Source organism: Pristiophorus japonicus, chromosome 3, assembly GCF_044704955.1.
Source record: "Pristiophorus japonicus isolate sPriJap1 chromosome 3, sPriJap1.hap1, whole genome shotgun sequence".
NCBI lineage: Eukaryota > Metazoa > Chordata > Chondrichthyes > Pristiophoridae > Pristiophorus > Pristiophorus japonicus.
The window spans coordinates 165,728,138-165,752,058 of record NC_091979.1 but is presented as its reverse complement, the minus strand read 5'-3'; the positions used below and the strand labels follow the sequence as shown (position 1 = coordinate 165,752,058).

The following is a 23,921-nucleotide window of genomic DNA, read 5'->3' as shown; positions in this document are numbered from 1 at the left end:
CCTGATAAGTACTCTCGGATGCAGCCTAAGGAAGTGGCCCTAGAAATAGTGGATGCATTGGTCATCATTTTCCAACATTCTATTGACTCTGGATCAGTTCCTATGGACTGGAGGGTAGCTAATGTAACACCACTTATTAAAAAAGGAGGGAGAGAGAAAACAAGGTATTATAGACCGGTTAGCCTGACATCGGTGGTGGGAAAAATGTTGGAATCAATTATTAAAAATGAAATAGCAGCGCATTTGGAAAGCAGTGACAGGATCGGTTAAGTCAGCATTGATTTATGAAAGGGAAATCATGCTTGACAAATCTTCTAGAATTTTTTGAGGATGTAACTAGTAGAGTGGACAAGGGAGAACCAGGGATGTGGTGTATTTGGACTTTCAACAGGCTTTTGACAAGGTCCCACGCAAGGGATTAGTGTGCAAAATTAAAGCACATGGTTATTGGGGGCAATGTATTGATGTGGATAGAAAACTGGTTGGCAGACAGGAAGCAGAGAGTCGGAATAAACGGATCCTTTTCAGAATGGCAGGCAGTGACCAGTAGGGTGCCACAGGGCTCAGTGCTGGAACCCCAGCTATTTACAATATACATTAATGAGTTAGATGAAGGAATTGAATGTAATATCTCCAAGTTTGCAGGCGACATGAAGCTGGGTGGTGCTGTGAGCTGCGAGGAGGATGCTAAGAGGCTGCAGGGTGACATGGACAGGTTAGGTGAGTCGGCAAATGCATGGCAGATGCAGTATAATGTGGATAAGTGTGAGGTTATCCACTTTGGTAGTAAAAACAGGAAGACAGAATATTATCTGAATGGTGACAGATTAGAAAAAGGGGAGGTGCAATGAGACCTGGGTGTCATGGTACATCAGTCATTGAAGGCTGGCATGCAGGTACAGCAGGCTGTGAAGAAGGCAAATGGCATGTTGGCCTTCATAGCTAGAGGATTTGAGTATAGGAGCAGGGAGGTCTTACTGCAGTTGTACAGGGCCTTGGTGAGGCTGCACCTAGAATATTATGTTCAGTTTTGGTCTCCTAATCTGAGGAAGGACGTTCTTGCTATTGAGGGAGTACAGCGAAGGTTTGCCAGACTGATTCCCGGGATGGCAGGACTGATATATGAGGAGAGACTGGATCAACTGGGCTTGTATCCACTGGAGTTTAGAAGAATGAGAGGGGATCTCATAGAAACATATAAAATTCTGACGGGATTGGACAGGTTAGAGGCAGGAAGAATGTTCCCGTTGCTGGGGTCCAGAACCAGGGGTCACAGTCTAAGAATAAGGGGTAAGCCATTTAGGACCGAGATGAGGAGAAACTTCTTCACTCAGAGAGTGGTCAACCTGTGGAATTCTCTACCACAGAAAGTTGTTGAGGCCAGTTTGTTAGATATATTCAAAAGGGAGTTGGATCTGGCCCTTATGGCCAAAGAGATCAAGGGGGATAGAGAGAAAGCAGGAAAGCGGTGCTGAGGTTGAATGATCAGCCATGATCTTATTGAATGGTGGTGCAGGCTCGAAGGGCCGAATGGCCTGCTCCTGCACCTAATTTCTATGTTTCTGTGATAATATCGGGTCCTGGCTGGTCCAGATCTTAACTTGTTGAGTCGTGACAGGGGCTCCTTCACTTTCAAAAGCATCCATAACTAACAGTAGGTCTGCAGGTTGTGGCGTCTCAACCTCCAGTGTGGGCAATGGCAGACGGCTCAGTGCATCGGCACAATTCTCGGTGCCAGGTCTATGGCGAATGACATAATCATGGGTAGATAATGTCAGCGCCCACCTCTGGATGCGGGACGATGCATTGGTATTGATACCTTTGTTTTCCGAAAACAAAGAAGAGTGGCTTGTGATCTGTTTCCAGTTCAAGCCGAAGACCAAACAGATACTGATGCATCTTTTTAATCCCATACACACAGGCAAATGCTTCTTTTTCTACCATGCTGTAGGCTCTTTCCGCCTTTGACAAACTTTTAGAAGCATACGCAACAGGTTGTAGTTTACCCGATTCATTAGCTTGTTGGAGCACGCAACCAACTCCATATGATGAAGCATCACAGGCCAATACTAGACGCTTACACAAATCATTATTTACCAGCAGCTTGTTAGAGCAAAGCAAATTAGTAGCTTTTTCTACCTTGAGACGCACCCCAAACCCAGTTGTCGCCTTTTCTTAGCAGCATGTGCAGTGGCTCTAATGAAGTGCTCAATCTAGGTAGGAAATTACCGAAATAGTTGAGTAGACCAAGGAACAAATGCAGCTCCATCACATTCTGAGGCTTGGGTACATTTTTGATGGCCTTAGTTTTCAAATCCGTAGGCCTGGTGCCGTCAGCAGCAAAATTCCTCCCCAGGAATTCGACTTCCGGTGCCATGAAGACGCACTTCGAATGTTTCAGTCTGAGTCCCACTTTGTCCAGATGATGTAGAACCTCTTCCAGGTTGTTCAGATGTTCGGCGGTGTCACGATCTGTGACCAGGATCTCATCTTGGAACACGACGGTTTTAGGGACGGACTTCAGTAGACTCTCCATGTTCCTCTGAAATAAAGCTGCAGCCGAGCAAATTCCGAAAGGACACCTGTTGTAGATAAACAGTCCTTTATGAGTGTTGATGCACGCAAGTTTCTTCGACGTCTCGACCAGCTCCTGTGTCATTAGGCCAATGTCAGATCCAGTTTACTGAACGACTTCCCCCTGGCTAGCGTTGCAAACAGGTCATCAGCCTTCGGTAACGGGTATTGATCCTGTTTTGAAACTCGGTTGATCGTAACCTTGTAGTCACCACAAATCCTGACAGAGCCATCACTCTTCAACACAGGAATAATGGGGCTGGCCCATTCGTTAAATTCGACCGGTGATATGACTCCTTCATGCTGGAGTCTGTCCAGTTCGATTTTGACCTTCTCCCTCATCATGTAAGGAACCGCCTGAGCTTTATGATGGACGAGTCTAGCATCCAAGTCCACGTGGATCTACACCTTGGCTCCCATGAAATTGCCAATGCCTGGTTCAAACAGCGAGGGGAACTTGCTCATCCTTCGATGACAACGCTTTGATATCGTTCCAATTCCATTTGATTTTTCCTGCCGAACAGCGTTGGACCATTGCCTGTAACAATCCATAATGGTAAATCATGAACCGCACCATCATGCAACACCTTGACGACTGCCAATTACGGTTATGAGTTGTTTAGTGTACGTACGCAACTTGGCATTGACTGGACTCAGCTTAGGCCTCACAGCCTTAGTATACCACAGCTTGTCGAGTGTCCTCTGGCTCATTATTGATTGACTCGCACCCGGGTCCAATTCGATCGCTACCGGCACACCGTTAAGTTTCACATTAATCATTATCGGTTGGCTCTTTGTTAGGAATGAATACAGTCCATACACTTCCCCCTCTGGTATCTCGAATTGCACATCCGGATCCGCGACATACTGGTCATCATCCTCCGCATGGTGTAGAAACATAGAAAATAGGTGCAGGAGTAGGCCATTCAGCCCTTCTAGCCTGCACCGCCATTCAATGAGTTCATGGCTGAACATGAAACTTCAGTGTGTCGCAGCACGCTTGCTCAGTTGCGGACACATGCGTTGGGAGATGCCCCAGTCTCGAATAACCTTTACAAATGTACTGTTTAAACCGACACTGATGAAGCTGATGATTGCCCTCAACGCCAACACTGTGAAATCGGATTCATTCCCGTTGGCGGACTTTGGGCAGCCACAGGTTTCGCATACACAGTCGAGTAGACCCTGCCATATGCAGCTCTGCCAAACGACAATACAATCTTGTTTACAGTATTTGCCGAGTTCCGATTTTTCAATGATATCTGCTTTAAGTTTTTGTCCGTCATCATGCATGCCTGGGCAATCGTGATGGCCTTGCTCAAATCTAGCGTTTCTGCCGCCAGTAGCTTATGCAGGATCACCTCGTGGTTGATGCCGATTACAAAGACGACTCGCAGCATGTCTCCCAACGCGTTTTCGAACATACACGGGCCAGCTAGACGTCTTAGGTCGGCAGCGAATTCTGACATATCCTGGCCTTCAGAACGAACGTGCTTGTAGAATCGATATCGAGAGATGAATATGCCTTCTTCTGGTTGGAGATGGTCACGTTCCAGAGCACACAATTTCTCTTCGTCCTTGTCCACTGGACTTGTAGGCGAGAGAAGATTCTTTATGAGTCCATAGATTTTCGGAGCGCAAACCGTGAGGAAGACCGCCCTGCGCCTAACTGCGTCAGTGGGTTTCTTCATTTTGTTGGCCGTGAAGTACTGGTCCAGGCGAGCTACAAAATCTGCCCAGTCTTCTACCTCCACGAATCTCTCCAGAATTCCAATTGTGTTCATTTTTGCATGCTTCAGTTACCTTGTCACCAAATGTTATGTATGTAATAACTCGATAGTCTGAATACTGTAAACTAACACAGGTACAAACCTGGCTCTGCTTTATTTGGGCCCAAAGTGATTACATTACATGATGACTTGCCTTTTATACCTGGGACGCACACATATGCGTACAGCTCAATGACCTCCGACAGTGGCGCCACCCGGTGGCTAGTAACCCCAAGCATACATACATGACAATGGTAGTGTTGGGATGGTCACATCAGGAGCCGGCAGATGGCTAGGATGAGCTAGAAGGTATGGAGTTGCTGCGCTGGTCTGTACAGCTTGACATTCTGTTGTTTATGTCATACTTTTTGATTCAAACTTTGCTCAATAATAAGACTGGAGGGTGTTCAAGGACAGATTACAATGGTCTCACTAGGTATGGCGGAAATATTAAATGAGTACTTTGCTTCAGTCTTCACCTTTGAAGATGATGCTCCAATATTAGAATTTATTACTAGTTTTGTTAGTAACATTAACATAAACATATTGTTTTAGAAAGAATTAAGAACTTGAAAATAGATATAGCAGCCGGGCTGGATTATATCCACCCGAGGGTCCTCCGGGAGATGGGACAGGTGCTGTTCGAGTCCCTAGCCTGTATTTTAATAGCTTACTGCACTCTGGAATGGTTCCTACAGAGTGGAAGGAAGTTAATGTAACCCCATTTTTTAAAAAGATAACAAGACAAACCCGAGTAACTATAGGCCCATCAGTTTAACATCAATAATAGAGAAGATGCTTGAAGAAATCATAACATAGAAACAGAGAAAATAGGTGCAGGAGTAGGCCCTTCGAGCCTGCACCACCATTCAATAAGATCATGGCTGATCACTCACCTCAGTACCTCTTTCCCGCTTTCTCTCCATACCCCTTGATCCCTTTAGCCGTAAGGGCCATATCTAACTCCCTTTTGAATATATCTAACGATCTGGCATCAACAACTCTCTGTGGTAGAGAATTCCACAGCTTAACAACTCTCTGAGTGAAGAAGTTTCTCCCCATCTCGATCCTAAATGGCTTACCCCTTATCCTTAGACTGTGACCCCTGGTTCTGGACTTCCCCAACATCGGGAGCATTCTTACTGCATCTAACCTGTCCAATCCCGTCAGAATTTTATATGTATCTATGAGATCCCCTCTCATCCTTCTAACCTCCAGTGAATACAGGCCCAGTCAATCCGGTCTCTTCTCATGTGTCAGTCCTGCCATCCCGGGGATCAGTCTGGTGAACCTTCGCTGCACTCCCTCAATAGCAAGAATGTCCTTCCTCAGATTAGGAGACCAAAACTGAACACAATAGTCCAGGTGAGGCCTCACCAAGGCCCTGTACAATTGCAGTAACAGTTCCCTGCTCCTCTACTCAAATCATCTAGCTATGAAGGCCAACATGCCATTTGCCTTCTTCACTGCCTGCTGTACCTGCCTGCCAACTTTCAATGACTGATGTACCATGACTCCCAGGTCTCGTTGCACTTCCCCTTTTCCTAATCTGTCGCCATTCAGATAATATTCTGCCTTCCTGTTTTTGCCACCAAAGTGGATAACCTCACATTTATCCACATTATACTGCATCTGCCATGCATTTGCCCACTCACCCTGCAGCCTTAGCATCCTCCTCACAGCTCACAGCACCACCCAGCTTAGTGTCATCTGCAAACGTGGAGATATTACACTCAATTCCTTCATCTAAATCATTAATGTATATTGTAAATAGCTGGGGTCCCAGCACTGAGCCCTGCAGCACCCCACTAGTCATTGCCTGCCATTCTGAAAAGGACCCGTTTATGCCGACTCTCTGCTTCCTGTCTGCCAACCAGTTCTCTATCCACATCAATACATTACCCCCAATACCATGTGCTTTAATTTTGCACACCAATCTCGTGTGGGACCTTGTCAAAAGCCTTTTGAAAGTCTAAATACACCACATCTACTGGTTCTCCCTTGTCCACTCTACGAGTTACATCCTCAAAAAATTCTAGAAGATTTGTCAAGCATGATTTCCCTTTCATAAATCCATGCTGACTTGGACCGATCCTGTCACTGCTCTCCAAATGCGCTGCTATTTCATTTTTAATAATTGATTCCAACATTTTCCCCATTACCGACGTTAGGCTAACCGGTCTATAATTCCCCATTTTCTCGCTCCCTCCTTTTTAAAAAAGTGGTGTTACGTTAGCTACCCCCCAGTCCATAGGAACTGATCCAGAGTCGATAGACTGTTGGAAAATGATCACCAATGTATCCACTATTTCTAGGGCCACTTCCGGACGTACTCTGGGATGCAGACTATCAGGCCCTGGGCATTTATCGGCCTTCAATCCCATCAATTTTCTTAACACAATTTCCTGACTAATAAGGATTTCCTTCAGTTCCTCCTTCTCACTAGACCCTCGGTCCCCTAGTATTTCCGGAGGGTTATTTGTGTCTTCCTTCATGAAGAGAGAACCAAAGTATTTGTTCAATTGGTCTGCCATTTCTTTGTTCCACATTATAAATTCACCTGATTCTGACTGCAAGGTACTTACATTTGTCTTCACTAATCTTTTTCTCTTCACATATGTATAGAAGCTTTTGCAGTCAGTTATTATGTTCCCAGCATGCTTCCTCTCGAACTCTATTTTCTCCCTCCTAATTAAACCCTTTGTCCTCCTCTGCTGAATTCTAAATTTCACCCAGTCCTCAGGTTTGCTGCTTTTTCTGGCCAATTTATATGCCTCTTCCTTGGATTTAACACTATCCCTAATTTCCCTTGTTAGCCACAGTTGAGTCACCCTTCCCCGGTTTATTTTTACTCCAGACAGGGATATACAATTGTTGAAGTTCATCCATGTGATCTTTAAATGTCTGCCATTGCCTATCCACCGTCAACCCTTTAAGTATTATTCGTCAGTCTATGCTTGCCAATTCACGTCTCATACCATCGAAGTTATCTTTCCTTAAGTTCAGGACCCTAGTCTCTGAGTTAACTGTGTCACTCTCCATCTTAATGAAGAATTCTACTATATTATGGTCACTCTTCCCCAAGGGGCCTCGTACAACAAGATTGCTAATTAGACCTTTCTCATTACACATCACCCAGTCTAGGATGGCCAGCCCTCTAGTTGGTTCCTCGACATATTGGTCTAGAAAACCATTCTTAATACACTCCAAGAAATCCTCCTCCACCATATTGCTACCAGTTTGGTTAGCCCAATCTATATGTAGATTAAAGTTCCCCATGATAACTGCTATACTTTTATTGCACGCATCCCTAATTTCTTGTTTGATGCTGTCCCCAGCCTCTCTACTACTGTTTGGTGGTTTGTACACAACTCCCACTGGTGTTTTCTGCCCTTTGGTATTCCACAGTTCTACCCATACAGATTCCACATCATTCAAGCTAATGTTCTTCCTTACTATTGTGTTAATTTCCTCTTTAACCAGCAACGCTCCCCCACCTCCTTTTCCTTTCTGTCTATCCTTCCTGAATGATGAATACCCCGGATGTTGAGTTCCCAGCCTTGGTCACACTGGAGACATGTCTCCGTAATCCCAATTACATCATATTCGTTAATAGCTGCCTGCGCAGTTAATTCGTCCACCTTATTATGAATATTCCTCGCATATTGAGGCACAGAGCCTTCAGGCTTGTCTTTTTAATGCACTTTGTCCCTTTAGAATTTTGCTGTAATGTGGCCCTTTTTGATTCTTGCCTTGGGTTTCTCTGCCCTCCACTTTTACTTTTCTTCTTTCTGTCTTTTGCTTCTGCCCCCATTTTACTTCTCTCTGTCTCCCTGCTTAGGTTCTCATCCCCCTGCAATATTAGTTTAACCCCTCCCCAACAGCACTAGCAAACACTCCCCCTAGGGCATTGGTTCCATTGCTGCCCAGATGCAGACCGTCTAGTTTGTACTGGTCCCACCTCCCCCAGAACCAGTTCCAATGTCCCAAGAAGTTGAATCTCTCCCTCCTGCACCACTCCTCAAGCCACATATTCATCTTAGCTATCCTGCTATTTCTACTCTGAGTAGCACGTAGCACTGGTAGCAATCCTGAGATTACTACCTTTGAGGTCCTGCTTTTTAATTTAACACCTAGCTCCCTAAATTCAGCTTGTAGGACCTCATCCTGTTTTTTTACCTATATTGTTGGTACCTATATGCACCATGACAACTGGCTGTTTCACCCTCTCCCTCCAAAATGTCCTGCAGCCACTTGGTTAGAGAGGGACATATTTGGGACACCCAATATAGCTTCATAAAAAAGAAGACATGTCTTACAAATCGAATTGTTTTTTTTGAAAATGTTACAAAGTTGGTGGCTGAGGGAAGCGAAGTAGACATTGTCGACTTAGATTTCCAAAAACCTTCTGATAAAGTACTGCATAAGAGGCTTCTCTATAAGATCGGAGCCTTTGGTGTTAGTGGTAATATATTGAGCTGGATTCAGAACTGGCTGGCAGGATAGGATGCAGGCAAAAAGTAGTTATAGATGGATTTGGATCTGTTTGTGGACCGGTCACCAGTGGTGTTCCGCAGGGATCAGTGTTGGGACCGTTGCTTTTTGCTATTTTTATTAATTATCTGGATTTAGAGGTTGGGGACACAATATGCAGATGATACAAAGATCCGTGCAAATGTTAGAACTGTAGAAGAGGCTCGTCTGCTTCAGGCAAATTTTAATGTGTTGGGAGATTGGGCTCAAGACTGGAAAATGATGTATAACTTAGATAAGTGCAGTGTTATGCATGCGGGCAGGGACAATGCTCAACATGCATACACCCTCCAGGGAAAGGCATTAAAGATGGTGGAGATAGAAAGAGATTTGGGCATTTGGGCATACATCCTTAAAGGTACATGAGCAATGGGCAATGCCGTGCAGCGACAGTGAGAGCAATTAGGATGTTGGGCTGTATCCATAGAACAATTGAGTATAAGACGAGGCGTACTGTTTTATCCTTGTACAAGACCTTGGTCAGGCCGCACTTGGAATACTGTGTCCAGTTTTGGTCTCCTCACATGGTGGGTGATATTGAAGCTCTGGAAAGGGTACAGAAGAGGACCAGTAGACTAATTTCAAGTCTAAAGCATCTTAGTTATCAAGATAGGCTAAAAGAGTTGGGACTCTATACCTTAGAGCAGTGTAGACTTAGTGGGGATCTGATTGAGATTTATAAGATAATGAAGGAAATAGACAGTGTTCCAGCTGACAACTTATTTCAATTAAATAGGTTAGGCAGAACCATGGGTCACAAATTTAAGTTGTATAGCTAGATCCATAAAAAGGGTCAATTTCAGCCCCTTTGAGTACTATGTGCAGTCCTGGTCGCCATATTATAAAAAGGATATAGAGGCACTGGAGAGGGTGCAGAGAAGATTTACAAGGATGATACCAGAAATGCGAAGGTATACACATAGAAAATAGGTGCAGGAGTAGGCCATTCGGCCCTTCGAGCCTGCACCACCATTCAATAAGATCATGGCTAATCATTCACCTCAGTACCCCTTTCCTGCTTTCTCTCCGTACCCCTTGATCAGGAAAGGATGAACAGGCTGGGTCTCTTTTCTCTTGAAAAAAGAAGGCTGAGGGGTGACCTAATAGAGGTCTTTAAAATTATGAAAGGTTTTGATAAGAATGGATACAGAGAGAATGTTTCCACTTGTGGGGAAGAGCATAACTAGAGGCCATCAATATAAGATAGTCACCAAGAAATACAACAGGGAATTAGAAAAAACTTCTTTACCCCCAAGAATGTGTGGAATTCGCTGCCACAGGGAGTGGTTGAAGCGAATAATATAGATGCGTTTAAGGGGAGGCTAGACAAGCATATGAGGGAGAAGGTTATGCGGATAAAGTTAGATGAGGATAGATGGGAGGAGGCTTGAGTGGAGCATAAACGCCGGCATGGACTAGTTGGGAGAAATGGTCTGTTTCTGTGCCATATATCCTATATAATCTTGGTTAGACGTCAGGAGGTGGTTCTCCTCACAGAGAAAAGTAGACTTCTGGAATAAGCTGCTGATTCATGTGGTGGATGCAGACTCATTGAATTCCTTCAAGTGAAAGCTGGATTTGTTTCTGGCTGCAGCGGAGATCACCTCTTAGAGGGTAGGCACTGCAGGGAATTCAAGGCCAGAGTGATCTCCTGGACTAGTTGCTATTGCCTAGATGGGTCGGAGAGGAATTTCCCAGATTTTTTCCCCAAATTGGCCTGAGTTTTTAAAAACACTTTTTTTTGGCTCTCCCAAGAGATCTCTTGGTTTCAGATGGGGTGGAGTGTATATGTTGTGATACACAAGGTATTGCAATTGTGTGGGACAGGCTCAACAGACCAGATAGTCTTTACCTGTCTGTCAATGTTCGTAACACAAATTTTCTAATGCATTTTGTTTTCTCAGTAACTTAAATTTCTAAATGTACAAAATAATATTTTTTAGTTTTCTAACATGTATTAGAAAATACATATTTCAGAATGACATGATTGCATTTATCCAATGAATTATCTTTTAATGCTTTCATTAAAGTTTTTACTTGAAGGCCTCATCCTCTCCAAAATGCCTGGGTTTAGACTTGACATTTCTGCCCAAAGCTGTGATTTTGTGAGCTGTTGGAGCTTGAGCACATGCAGTGTACCTAATGTCCTAGGATGCACCAGTGCAGTTCAGTAGTTTTGATGCAATATTGTAGCAATTTCTGCTTATAAAGTTTTTCAAATTTATTTGAAGTAAATCCTTATTCAAGTAAAATTCATAGTGTTTATTTAAACAGAGAAACCATGGGTATGAATGTGCACAAGAAAAAAGACAAACTGTTGTTTCCACCATGTTGTAGCTTTTGTGTTATGTTCTAGAAACTTCAGAAAGTGCATTCAGCTCAAAGAGTAAATGCTTTCCTCACATACATTGAATTTTGAAACATACATTGAATTTCAAAGCGGTTTCCACCTGTTTCGCCTATTATGTTGACTTAGGAACCATAAGCTTTCTAATTACCAACAACTGTCAAGACAACTGTTAGTTGTTTGGAGTGATATCGATTATGTATTAAATCTTTATTGTTTGCACCTATATCTGGGCAAGTGTACAATGAGATGGTGACCGACATAGTGTTTTCCAGTTATTACTTTTTCTAATAAAAAAACAAGTTGAATTGTGAAAGGTATAAGCACCTGTGTTTTGTTGATAGTAATTGGCATTTTTACATTTTTTATAGGGGTGTGTGTGTGGGGGGGTGGTGGGGGGGAAGCTAGGGAAAGAAAAATAATGTTACAATTAAATATTAACTATCGTTTTAAGTCAAAGACTTACCTGGAGAAAAAATAATACAAAAGCAAAATACTGCAGATGCTGGAAATCTGAAATAAATGCTCTCAACTGTTCCCCTCCTTCCCAGAACCATGATAGGGTTCCCCTTGTGATCACCTTCCTCCATCAGCCTCCACATTCAACGGATCATCCTTCACCATTTCCAGCATGATCCCACCACCAAACACATCTTGCCCTCCCCTCCCCTTTCAGCATTCCAAAGGGACCGTGACACCCTGGTCCACTCCTCTATCACCCCCAACACCCATTCTCCTTCCCACGGTACCTTCCCATGTAAGCGCAAGAAATGCTACACCTGCCCATTTACTTCCTCCCTTCCCACCGTTCTGGAGCCAAAACACTTCTTCAGTGATTTACTTGTATTTCTTTCAATTTAGTGTACTGTACTTGCTGCTCACAATGTGGTTTCCTCTACATTGGAAGACCAAATACAGATTGGGTGATCTCTTTGAGGGCCACTCCCTGTCTCTGCACTTGCTTAAAACCTGTCACATCTCTAACCTTTTCCAGTTCTGATGCAAGACCATCGACCTGAAACATTAACTTGGTTTCTCTCTCCACAGATGCTGCCTGAGCTGCTGAGCTGACAATTTTCAAAAAACTGGGGTTCTGGAGCTTTTGGAGCGCCATCTAGTGGTAGAAATTTACCACTTCAGGCAAAATTGGGGGCTTGTGACAACTGGTAGCTGCTCACCTCATAATCATAAATCCTATTGAGGTGCCACCTAGATGCATGATAGAAGTGGAGACACCCAAATAAAGAGTATACAATGTACATGCTAAAGTTAATATATTATATAGGTATGTCCCAACAGTATTGCAATAATTTGTGATAGATTCCATAATCCAACAGTCTGATATGCAGTTCCCAATTAAGAACTCGACCGCAGAGAGAAATATATACACATTCTGCATAACAGACTGCCTGCTACATACTATAGAAGATAAAAGGAGCAGAATATGTTTCACCTGCTGTTGCTCCATCTCTCGCAGTCAATTTCCCATTGATCCCGTTTGCTTTTGTCACTGTGTAGGCTGATTGACTTCCATCCTGTGCCTCTGCAGGGTGCTCTCTGAACGAGTAGCCATTCTCAGTCCTGGATATACATTCATCTGAAGCACTCTGCTCTTTAAAATCTGCAGCAAACTGATGTGAAGAAGCCTCGAGGAGAGTGTTCGAGGCCCACTGCGGTGCATTCGCCTCAGACTTCCTGTCATCTGCCATTCTTCTTTGTCAAACGCTCAGCTGCAATTAGAATAATTGCACCAGTTATTAAGACTGACCGCTAACCGCACAAACCCAAACACTCATCCTCACTCCATTTCATTTTCAGATAATTTAAAGTAACTACTTTAATGACCAACGTCGAACGATTAAAAAGGAGAAAACCTTTTGTGACAGTTTAGTCACCAGCATTACAGGTTGCTTTTCCCTGCACTGTGAACATATTGATCTGTGATTTCATGGTCAAGGGTATGGCGTGAATTTAAAGATCATACCTTGTTGAAGTTGTTTCTGCTGATTTTAGGATAGATATTGTATACCTAAAATGTTCTTTTGCTAGGAGATAAATAATTAAAGTCAAAATATTGCTTTGTGCATTTTTTTTTTAAAAACAATAACTGGTTCCAATTTCTCCTCCCCATCACTGGTACACATTCTCTTGGTAAGCTAAAGTACTAGAACTGTGCACTGGCACATCCACATCCATTGCTGTGTGCACAAAACAAAAATTTGTTGAACAAGTAAATGGCTGCTCAGTGAAGATTTTTCCCCATTTTTCTCGTTGTTTCCTGTATTAACATGCGCCACGAGTATAAGCAGAGACAACAACAGAAATCTCCTCAGATTCAGAGCATTTTTTTTTAGTAAAATGAAATAAAAATAGAAAATACTGCAACTAATCAGCAGGTAAAAATCTGTTTTTATTTCAGACTTCCAGCATCCAGAGTATTTTGCTTTTGTTTTTAGCAACATACTGATTCCATCACGATACCTACTGTCAGTAGTAAATTGTTGCACACCATGGAGATTATTCAACTGGAAAATGACCATTTGAATTGTACTTTTTCCCCTGACATTTTGTTTTTTCAAGAACCAGCATCAGAAGACTCTCCATGTAAATTCCGAGGATTATTTTTCCCAACTAAATTTACAAGTTTATTTCTCCTTTAATTCAGATAATCTAAGGCTGAGTTCCTTCATGGAATCCTGTTTAGTAAAAGCAGGAACTTTCTCCTTGCTATGTATTTTTTTCCATAATTGGTTGTGGAGGAGAAGCAAGCCTCGCTTTGTTGTGTGGTGTGTGCATAAAATGGAGAACAAAAACCATCATCACATTTTCACTCCTCTATAAAAGACTGGAGTGAAGCCACAACAACAACTTATATATTTATAGCGGGATTGATCGGCAGTCATTAACAATTAACACACAGAAACATAGAAAATAGGTGCAGGAGTAGGCCATTCGGCCCTTCGAGCCTGCACCACCATTCCATAAGATCATGGCTGATCATTTACCTCAGTACCCCTTTCGTGCTTACTCTCCATACCCCTTGATCCCTTTAGCCGTAAGGGCCATATCCAACTCCTTCTTGAATATATCCAACAAACTGGCATCAATAACTCTCTGCGGTAGAGAATTCCACAGGTTAACAACTCTCTTGAGTGAAGAAATTTCTCCTCATCTCAATCCTAAATGGCTTACCCCTTATCCTTAGACTAGGTCCCTGGTTCTGGACTTCCCCAACATCGGGAACATTATTCCCGCATCTAACCTGTCCGGTCCCATCAGAATTTTATATGTTTCGATGAGAGCCCCTCTCATCCTTCTAAACTCCAGTAAATACAGGCCCAGTCGATCCTCATATGTCAGTCCTGCCATCCCGGGAATCAGTCTAGTGAACCTTCGCTGCACTCCCTCAATAGCAAGAATGTTCCTCCTCAGATTAGGAGACCAAAATTGAACACAATATTCCAGGTGAGGCCTCACTAAGGCCCTGTACAACTGCAGTAAGACCTCCGTGCTCCTATACTCAAATCCCCTAGCTATGAAGGCCAACATACCATTTGTTGCCTTCACCGCCTGCTGTACCTGCATGCCAACTTTCAATAACTGATGAACCATGACATCCAGGTCTCGTTGCACCTCCGCTTTTCCTAATCTGCCACCATTCAGATAATATTCTGCCTTCGTGTTTTTGCCGCCAAGGTAGGTAACCTCACATTTATCCACATTATACTGCATCTGCCATGCGTTTGCCCACTCACCTAACCTGTCCAAGTCACCCTGCAGCCTCTTAGCATCCCCCTCACAGCTCACACCGCCACCCAGCTTAGTGTCGTCTGCAAACTTGGAGATATTACACTCAATTCCTTCATCCAAATCATTAATGTATATTGTAAATAGCTGGGGTACCAGCACTGAGCCCTGCGGCACCTCACTAGTCACTGCCTGCCATTCTGGAAAGGACTCATTTATCCCGACTCTCTGTTTTCTGTCTGCCAACCAGTTCTCTATCCACGTCAGTACATTACCCCCAATACCATGTGCCTTAATTTTGCATACCAATCTCTTGTGTGGGACCTTGTCAAAAGCCTTTTGAAAGTCCAAATACACCACATCCACTGGTTCTCCCTTATCCACTCTTCTAGTTACATCCTCAAAGAATTCTAGAAATCCATGCTGACTTGGACCGATCCTGTCACTGCTTTCTAAATGCGCTGCTATTTCATCTTTAATAATTAATTCCAACATTTTCCCCACTCCCGATGTCAGGCTAACCAGTCTATAATTACCCATTTTCTCTCTCCCTCCTTTCTTAAAATGTGGTGTTAAATTAGCTACCCTCCAGTCCATAGGAACTGATCCAGAGTCGATAGAATGTTGGAAAATGATCACCAATGCATCCACTATTTCTAGGGCCACTTCCTTAAGTATTCTGGGATGCAGACTATCAGGCCCCGAGGATTTATTGGCCTTCAATCCCATCAATTTCCCTAACACAATTTCCTGCCTAATAAGGATTTCATTCAGTTCCTCCTTCTCACTGGACCCTCGGTCCCCTAGTATTTCCGGAAGGTTGTTAAAAGGGTACTATGCTATTATTTACTAAACCTAACTTTCTGTGATGAGATTAATGGGCAATCAATGTGCAAATACAGAACTTCATGAAAATCACGGGGAGGTTAAGCACGAGATCCCGTTTTCCTGACGGAAAGGCGGAGTGGTGTAATTCGGCCAGCAACCTGTGACAATTCTCAATTCACAGGGTAGCTCTTCCTCGCCACAGGTTGCTGGCCAATTTGCGTATTAGTAACGGTGTGCATTGTTCAGACGAGATTATTTTTTCAGCAAAATCTGGACATGGTGTGCAAAATGCTTTTTAAAACCATTGGTCCATAATTTGCAGTCAACGGATAAGTGATAGTGATGACCGCTGACCTCGAAGAAAGCTGCGCGATCTCTGATGAAAAATTTAGGTTCGTCGACGTGTAATTGATTGCAGTGATCAGCCATGATCTTATTGAATGGTGGTGCAGGCTCGAAGGTCTGAATGGCCTTCTCCTGCACCTATTTTCTATGTTTCTATGTAGTGCTGTCAATAGGGGATTCCCAGCTTAGAGCAGCAGTGACGTCATCAAGCTATCTGAGCAGCCAACTACATTAAAGAATTCTCACAGACAGCAAACCCAAACCAGGAAATAAAAAACACTGCACTTTAAAAAATGTTAGAGTGTGAAATGAAGGTTGGGACATACACATGGGGTTAAGGTAGAATCTGAAATATCATGAACAAACTTAAAAAATATATATATATTTAAATCTAGTCATTTTTATCATAATGGTGAAATTTGACATTCCACAAATATAAAATGAGTTTTTCAGGGCCAGAATGGATTTTTAGCCAATGTAACTATTTGTACTGCACTTTTTTTGGACAGACAGGCATCTGTCCAGCACCCACCCCCCTGCCCGTACTGCACTTTTTTGACCGACAGGCGATAAGCCTTGTCCCCTGTCAAGCTCTGCCACCTCCTGGCCGAATCATTTCATGAACGTGGTGCCGAGAAGCAGGAACTAAGGCTCTGACTCTCTCCGCCCCCGCCCCAGCTGGCGTGGGCCTGATGGCAGCAGTTCTGGGCCCGATGGCGACAGGCGTGGGCCCGATAGCCAGGCTAGGCAGGGGGGGGAAGAGGGAGAGAGGCTGGGGGGTGCAAGAGAGAGGCTGGGGGATGAGAGAGAGATGGGGGGGGCGGGGGAAGAGGTTGGGGGGGTTGATGAGAGAGACAGAGAGGCTAGGGGGGTGAGAGAGAGAGAGAGAGAGAGAGAGAGAGAGAGAGAGGTTGGGAATTGAGAGAGAGAGGCTGGGGGGGGGTGCGGAAGAGAGAGGCTGAGGGGCAGAGAGACGCTGGGGTGGGGAGGAGTGTGGCTGGGAGGGCGGGGAGGAGTGTGGCTGAGGGGGCGGGGAGGAGAAGAGTGGCTGGGGTGGGGGGAGGGGAGGAGAGTGGCTGGGGGAGTCTGGAGGAGAGTGGCTGGGGGGGTCTGGGGGAGGAGAGTGGCTGGGGTGGGGGGGGGGAGGAGAGCGGCTGGGGTGGGGGGGAGGGGGGAGGAGAGAGGCTGGAGGGGGGAGGAGAGAGGCTGGAGGGGGAGGAGAGAGGCTGCGGGGGGGAGAAGAGAGGCTGGGAGGGGGGAGGAGAGAGGCTGGGAGGCGGGGGCGGAGAGGCTGGTGGGGGAGAGAGGCTGGGGGGGAGGAGAGAGGCTGGGGGGGGAGGAGAGAGGCTGGGGGGGGAGGAGAGAGGCTGGGGGGGAGGAGAGAGGCTGGGGGGGGAGCAGAGAGGCTGGGGGGGGAGGAAGAGAGAGGCTGGGGGGGGGGGAGGAAGAGAGAGGCTGGGGCCGGGGAGGAAGAGAGAGGCTGGGGGGGGGGGAGGAAGAGAGAGGCTGCGGGGGGGAGGAAGAGAGAGGCTGGGGGTGAGGGGAAGAGGAAGAGAGGCTGGGGGGGTGGGGAGAGAGAGGCTGGGGGTGGTGGGGAGAGAGAGGCTGGGGGTGGTGGGGAGAGAGAGGCTGGGGGGGTGGGGAGAGAGAGGTTGGGGGGGTGGGGAGAGATAGGCTGGGGGGAGGTGGGGAGAGAGAGGCTGGGGGGGGTGGGGAGAGAGAGGCTGCGGGGGGGGGAAGGAAGACAGAGGCTGGGGGGGTGGGGAGGAAGAGAGAGGCTGGGTGGGGAGGAAGAGAGAGGCTGGGGTGGGGAGAAGGAGAGGCTGGGGGGGGTGAGGAAGAGAGAGGCTGGGGGGGGGAGGAAGAGAAAGGCTGGGGGGGGGAGGAAGAGAGAGGCTGGGGTGGGGAGGAAGAGAGGCTGGGGGGGGGAGGAAGAGAGAGGCTGCGGGGGGGAGGAAGAGAGGCTGGGGGGGGGGGGAGAAAGGGAGAGGCTGGGTAGGGGAAGGAAGAGAGCCTGGGGGGGGAGGAAGAGCGAGGCTGCGGGGGGGAGGAAGAGAGAGGCTGGGCGGGAGGGGGAGGAAGAGAGAGGCTGGGGGGGAGGAAGAGAGAGGCTGGGGGCGGGGGGAGGAAGAGAGAGGCTGGGGGGGGGAGGAAGAGAGAGGCTGGGGGGGGAGGAAGAGAGAGGCTGGGGGGGGGAGGAAGAGAGAGGCTGGTGGGAGGGGGCGGAAGAGGAAGTGAGGCTGGGGGGGGTGGGGAGAGAGAGGTTGGGGAGGGTGGGGAGAGAGAGGCTGGGGGGGGGTGGGGAGCGAGAGGCTGGGGGGGTGGGGAGAGAGAGGCTGTGGGGGTCGACAGAGAGAGGCTGGGGGGTGTGGAGAGAGAGAGGCTGGGGGGTGGTGGGGAGAGAGAGGCTGGGCAGGGTGGGGAGAGAGATGCTGGGGGGGGTGGGGAGAGAGAGGCTGGGGGGGGTGGGGAGAGAGAGGCTGGGGGGGGGTGGGGAGAGAGAGGCTGGGGGGGGTGGGGAGAGAGAGGCTGGGGGGGGTGGGGAGAGAGAGGCTGGGGGGGTGGGGAGAGAGAAGCTGGGGGGGGAGAGAGAGAGGCTGGGGGTGGGTGGGGAGATAGGCTGGGAGGGGGTGGGGAGAGAGAGGCTGGGGGGTGGTGGGTGGGGAGAGAGATGCTGCGGGGGGTGGGGAGAGAGAGGCTGGGGGGGTGGGGAGAGAGAGGCTGGGTGGGTGGGGAGAGAGAGGCTGGGGGGGGTGGGGAGAGAGAGGCTGGGAGGGGTGGGGAGAGAGAGGCTGGGAGGGGTGGGGAGAGAGAGGCTGGGGGTGGGTGGGGAGAGAGAGGCTGGGAGGGGGTGGGGAGAGAGAGGCTGGGGGGGTGGGGAGAGAGAGGCTGGGGAGAGAGAGGCTGGGGGGGTGGGGAGAGAGAGGCTGGGGGGGGTGGGGAGAGAGAGGCTGAGGGGGTGGGGAGAGAGAGGCTGGGGGGGCGGTGGGGAGCGAGAGGCTGGGGGGGGGTGGGGAGCGAGAGGCTGGGGGGTGGGGGAGGAAGAGAGAGGCTGTGGGGGGGGGTGGGTGGTGGAGAGAGAGAGAGAGAGAGGTTGAGGGAGGGGATAGAGAGAGAGAGGCTGGGGGGGGGGGGGGCGGGAGAGAGAGGGAGAGGCTGGCGGGGGGGTGGGTTGGAGAGAAGCTGCGGGGGGGTGGGCGGGGGGAGAGAGCGGCTGGGGATGGGGGGGGGAAGAGAGAGGCTGGGGGCGGGGAGTGAGATGCTGGGGCGGGGATAGAGAGAGGCTGCGGGGCGGGGAGAGAGAGAGGCTGCGGGGGGGAGAGAGAGAGGCTGCGGGGGGGAGAGAGAGAGAGGTTGGGGGGGGAGAGAGAGAGAGGCTGTGGGGGGGAGAGAGAGAGAGGTTGGGGGGGAGAGAGAGAGAGGCTGTGGGGGGGAGAGAGAGAGGCTGAGGGGGGAGGGGGAAGAGAGAGAGACTGAGGGGGGACGGGGGAAAGAGAGAGACTGGGGTCGAGGGGGGGGAAGAGAGAGAGGCTGGGGGGAGGTGAGAGAGAGGCTGCGGGGCGGGGAGAGAGAGAGGCTGTGGGGGGGAGAGAGAGAGAGGTTGGGGGGGAGAGAGAGAGAGGCTGTGGGGGGGAGAGAGAGAGGCTGAGGGGGGAGGGGGAAGAGAGAGAGACTGAGGGGGGACGGGGGAAAGAGAGAGGCTGGGGTCGAGGGGGGGGGGGGAAAGAGAGAGAGGCTGGGGGGAGGAGAGAGAGAGGCTGCGGGGGGGGAGAGAGAGAGGCTGGGGGGGGGAGAGAGAGAGGCTGCGGGGGGAGAGAGAGAGGCTGCGGGGGGGAGAGAGAGAGGCTGCGGGGGGGAGAGAGAGAGGCTGAGGGAGGACAGGGGAAAGAGAGAGGCTGGGGTCGAGAGAGGGAATAGAGAGAGGCTGAGGTGGGTGGAGAGAGAGAGAGGCTGGCGGGGTGGGATGGAGAGAGAGAGAGAGAGAGGTTGAGTGGGAGAGAGAGACAGGTCAGGGGGGTGGTGAAGCGAGAGACTCAGGTGGGGTGGGCAGGGGGAAGACGGATCACCTTCTTCCAACCCCCGTTGGTGTGGATGAAATCCAGAAGTCACGACACTGTCACTATTCACTTCATACCCAATAAACTGTTAACATTCCGTACACAATGCCTGCCCCATCTATGATGGTGGCGGGTTGGGGGGGAGCGGGTGGTGGGATAAGGCACTTTGGCTGGGGCAGGGATGTACTTGGATTGGGGTAAGGCACTTGGGCTGGCCCTTGCTGTCTAGTGGGGAGTTCTGTCCTCCGTCGCTTCAGGAAGTCAAATTGGATCGCATTCCACTGACACATTCCTGTGAAATTTCAGGGTGTGGCTTATCCTCCTAGGGGACCAATTAGAAACAAAGGGTGGAGCATGTTGGCCATTTTTGCAGTACAAATAAGCGCATCCATTTTTAGCAGTCAATACACTTTTAAAACCCCAATTACATCTATTCCAACAAGTTAACATTTAATGAGAATGGGATGTTTAACAGGGATATTAGTGTAGAAAAGCTCAAGTTTTTGTCAGTTCCATTGATTTTCGGCTGAGGGGTGGGGGGCGGAGTGCACAGTGCAGCCTGTGTCAGAGCAATGAATGACCCACCGCAACTTCAAGATTTCCATGTTTAGATGCACATGCGCTAAATCCTGAAGTTACAGTCAGTTTCAGAGGGGTAATGACAGTGAACGCAGACAATTTGCCATCATTACCCACCACAAAATCCGGGCCATTATGTACATCTGCTGGGGGAAACCATTACGCAGCAATAGTTCGATTCAACCCAACATGGAAGATGATAATGAGGAGTCAGAAACAAAACTGAAAACATTTCTCTCAGTTATGCATTCGACAATTTTTGAAATCTACATTGGACTGGAAAAAAGGTACAATTCAGCAAGAACGGACCTGGCCCCAAATTAATGGGTAGAGATTTTCAGTAGGAAATTTTCAAGTATAAACAGAATTCTATGGATAAATAGAAACATTAAAACTTAATAGGAGGCACATGATAAGTTAGAGTTAACAATACTAAAGAAAATCATGAGAATATAGAAAGTGCAATAAGGAGGTCAAGGGAATATTAGAAGGTCTAAAATTGAATATGAAAAATGACTAATAAATAACATAAAAGAAGTAGTAAGGGCTTTTATAAGCATATAAAAAGTAAAATAATTGTTAAACAGATAATACTGCTCAGGGATGAAGGAGGGAGTTAGCTTGTAGAGGATGAAGATATGGTGGAGATATTAAATAAATATTTTGTATTGATTGTTACAACTTATGGAGGAAGTGAGAATGTAGAAACATAGAAACAAATAAAATAGGTGCAGGAGTAGGCCATTCGGCCCTTCTAGCCTGCACCGCCATTCAATGAGTTCATGGCTGAACATGCAACTTCAGTACCCCATTCCTGCTTTCTCGCCATACCCCTTGATCCCCCTAGTAGTAAGGACTACATCTAACTCCTTTTTGAATATATTTAGTGAATTGTCCTCAACAACTTTCTGTGGTAGAGAATTCCATAGGTTCACCACTCTCTGGGTGAAGAAGTTTCTCCTCATCTCGGTCCTAAATGGCTTACCCCTTATTCTTAGACTGTGACCCCTGGTTCTGGACTTCCCCAACATTGGGAACATTCTTCCTGCATCTAACCTGTCTAAACCTGACAGAATTTCAAACGTTTCTATAAGATCCCCTCTCATTCTTCTGAACTCCAGTGAATACAAGCCCAGTTGATCCAGTCTTTCTTGATATGTCAGTTCCGCCATCCCGGGAATCAGTCTGGTGAACCTTCGCTGCACTCCCTCAATAGCATGAATGTCCTTCCTCAAGTTAGGAGACCAAAACTGTACACAATACTCCAGATGTGGCCTCACCAAGGCCCTGTACAACTGTAGTAACACCTCCCTGCCCCTGTACTCAAATCCCCTCGCTATGAAGGCCAACATGCCATTTGCTTTCTTAACCGCCTGCTGTACCTGCATGCCAACCTTCAATGACTGATGTACCATGACACCCAGGTCTCATTGCACCTCCCCTTTTCCTAATCTGTCACCATTCAGATAATAGTCTGTCTCTCTGTTTTTACCACCAAAGTGGATAACCTCACATTTATCCACATTATACTTCATCTGCCATGCATTTGCCCACTCACCTAACCTATCCATGCATTTGCCCACTCACCTAACCTATCTAAGTCACTCTGCAGCCTCTTAGCATCCTCCTCGTAGCTCACACTGCCACCCAACCCGCAAATCTGGAGATACTACATTTAATCCCCTAGTCTAAATCATTAATGTAGAATGTAAACATCTGGGGCCCCAGCACAGAACCTTGCGGTACCCCACTAGTCACTGCTTGCCATTCTGAAAAGTACCCATTTACTCCTACTCTTTGGTGTACTACAGGAGGATATGAAATAACTGTTCGATATTACTGTAGAAAGAGAACTGGTTGTTGAAAAATAAAGAGCATAAATCAAGATAGGCTGAGTCACCAGGCCCCGATGGCATGTATGCTAGACTGTTGAAAGCAGTCAGAGAGGAGAGAAAGGCCACAATTTTTCAAATCTCTTTTAATACATAAATTGTGCCAGTGGACTAGAGAGTAGCTAAGATAACGATTTTGTTCAAAGAAAAGAGAGCACGACAAAGCGGGTAACTGTAGACCAGTTAGTCCAACGTCAGTTATGGGACAACTATTAGAATTCCATAACTTGAGGTACAATTAGTGGGCATTTAGAAATGCATGGGTTAATCAAGGACAATGATCATGAATTTGTTAAAGTCATGTTCGACAAATTTAATAAATGTTATTTTGAAGATGTGGCTGATTGGGCAGATAAAAATGAATTCATTAGATGCAGTATATATGAATTTTCAGAGAGCGTTGAACAAAGTGTCCTATAAGACAGTTGTTAGAAAAATCCAGGTGTATGGTAGAAGAGAAAATGTAGCAATATGAATACAAAGTTGGGTGAGGGATAGAAAATAAAGAGTAACGGTAAATAAAAAAGCTAAAATTCTGCAGATGCTGGAAATCTGAAGTAAAAACAAAAATGCTGGAAACACTCAGCAGGTCATCAGAATGGAAAACAATTACACCTTCCACATGTATGCGTGTATGGGGGGGCGGGAGAGCGGGGAGGGGTGAACGGGAATGAGTGACCGAGTGAGTGAGTGAGTGAATTTTTCTTTTTCTTGCTCCTTTTGCTTTATTTCTTTTAAATGCAGTTCATCTGTAAATATTTCAGTTCTAATGATTTGAAAACGGAGACCTTTTATAACCCATTTATATGGAGTTTGTCACTGAAAGTTCTGCTGCCATCACTGACAAACTCCTAATATAATACAGCAGTGCTGCTGTCATTGGAGGAGTCATGCATCTCTAAATTAAATAGATATTGTGTGTCAGCCTCTGAGTGAGAAGGTTCAAGTCCCACTCCAGAGACTTGAGCATAAAAATCAAGGCTGACATTCCAGTACTGAGGGAGTGCTGCACTGTCAGAGGTGCCATCTTTCGGATGAGACGTTTAAACGAGGCCCCGTCTGCCCTCTCAGGTGGGCGTAAAAGATCCCATGCCATTATTTCAAAGTAGAGCAGGGGAGTTATCCCTGTTGTCCTGACCATTATTTATCCCTCAATCAACATCACCAAAAACAGATTATCTGGTTATTATTTCATTGATGTTTGTGGGAGCTTGCTGTGCGCAAATTGGCTGCCACGTTTCCTACATTA

The 23,921-nt window shown here is 46.9% G+C and overlaps 1 protein-coding gene across 1 annotated transcript in view; it reads right to left on the bottom strand.

Annotated features, from left to right (window-relative positions):
- Positions 1-23,921, bottom strand: part of LOC139259998 (microtubule-associated protein 2-like) — a 607,920-nt gene that overhangs the window by 200,233 nt on the left and 383,766 nt on the right. Inside the window, exon 4 of the mRNA XM_070876037.1 lies at positions 12,677-12,953. Coding sequence (XP_070732138.1) covers positions 12,677-12,932 — 256 coding nt within the window. The 5' untranslated portion in view covers positions 12,933-12,953. The remainder of the gene's footprint in view (positions 1-12,676; positions 12,954-23,921) is intronic.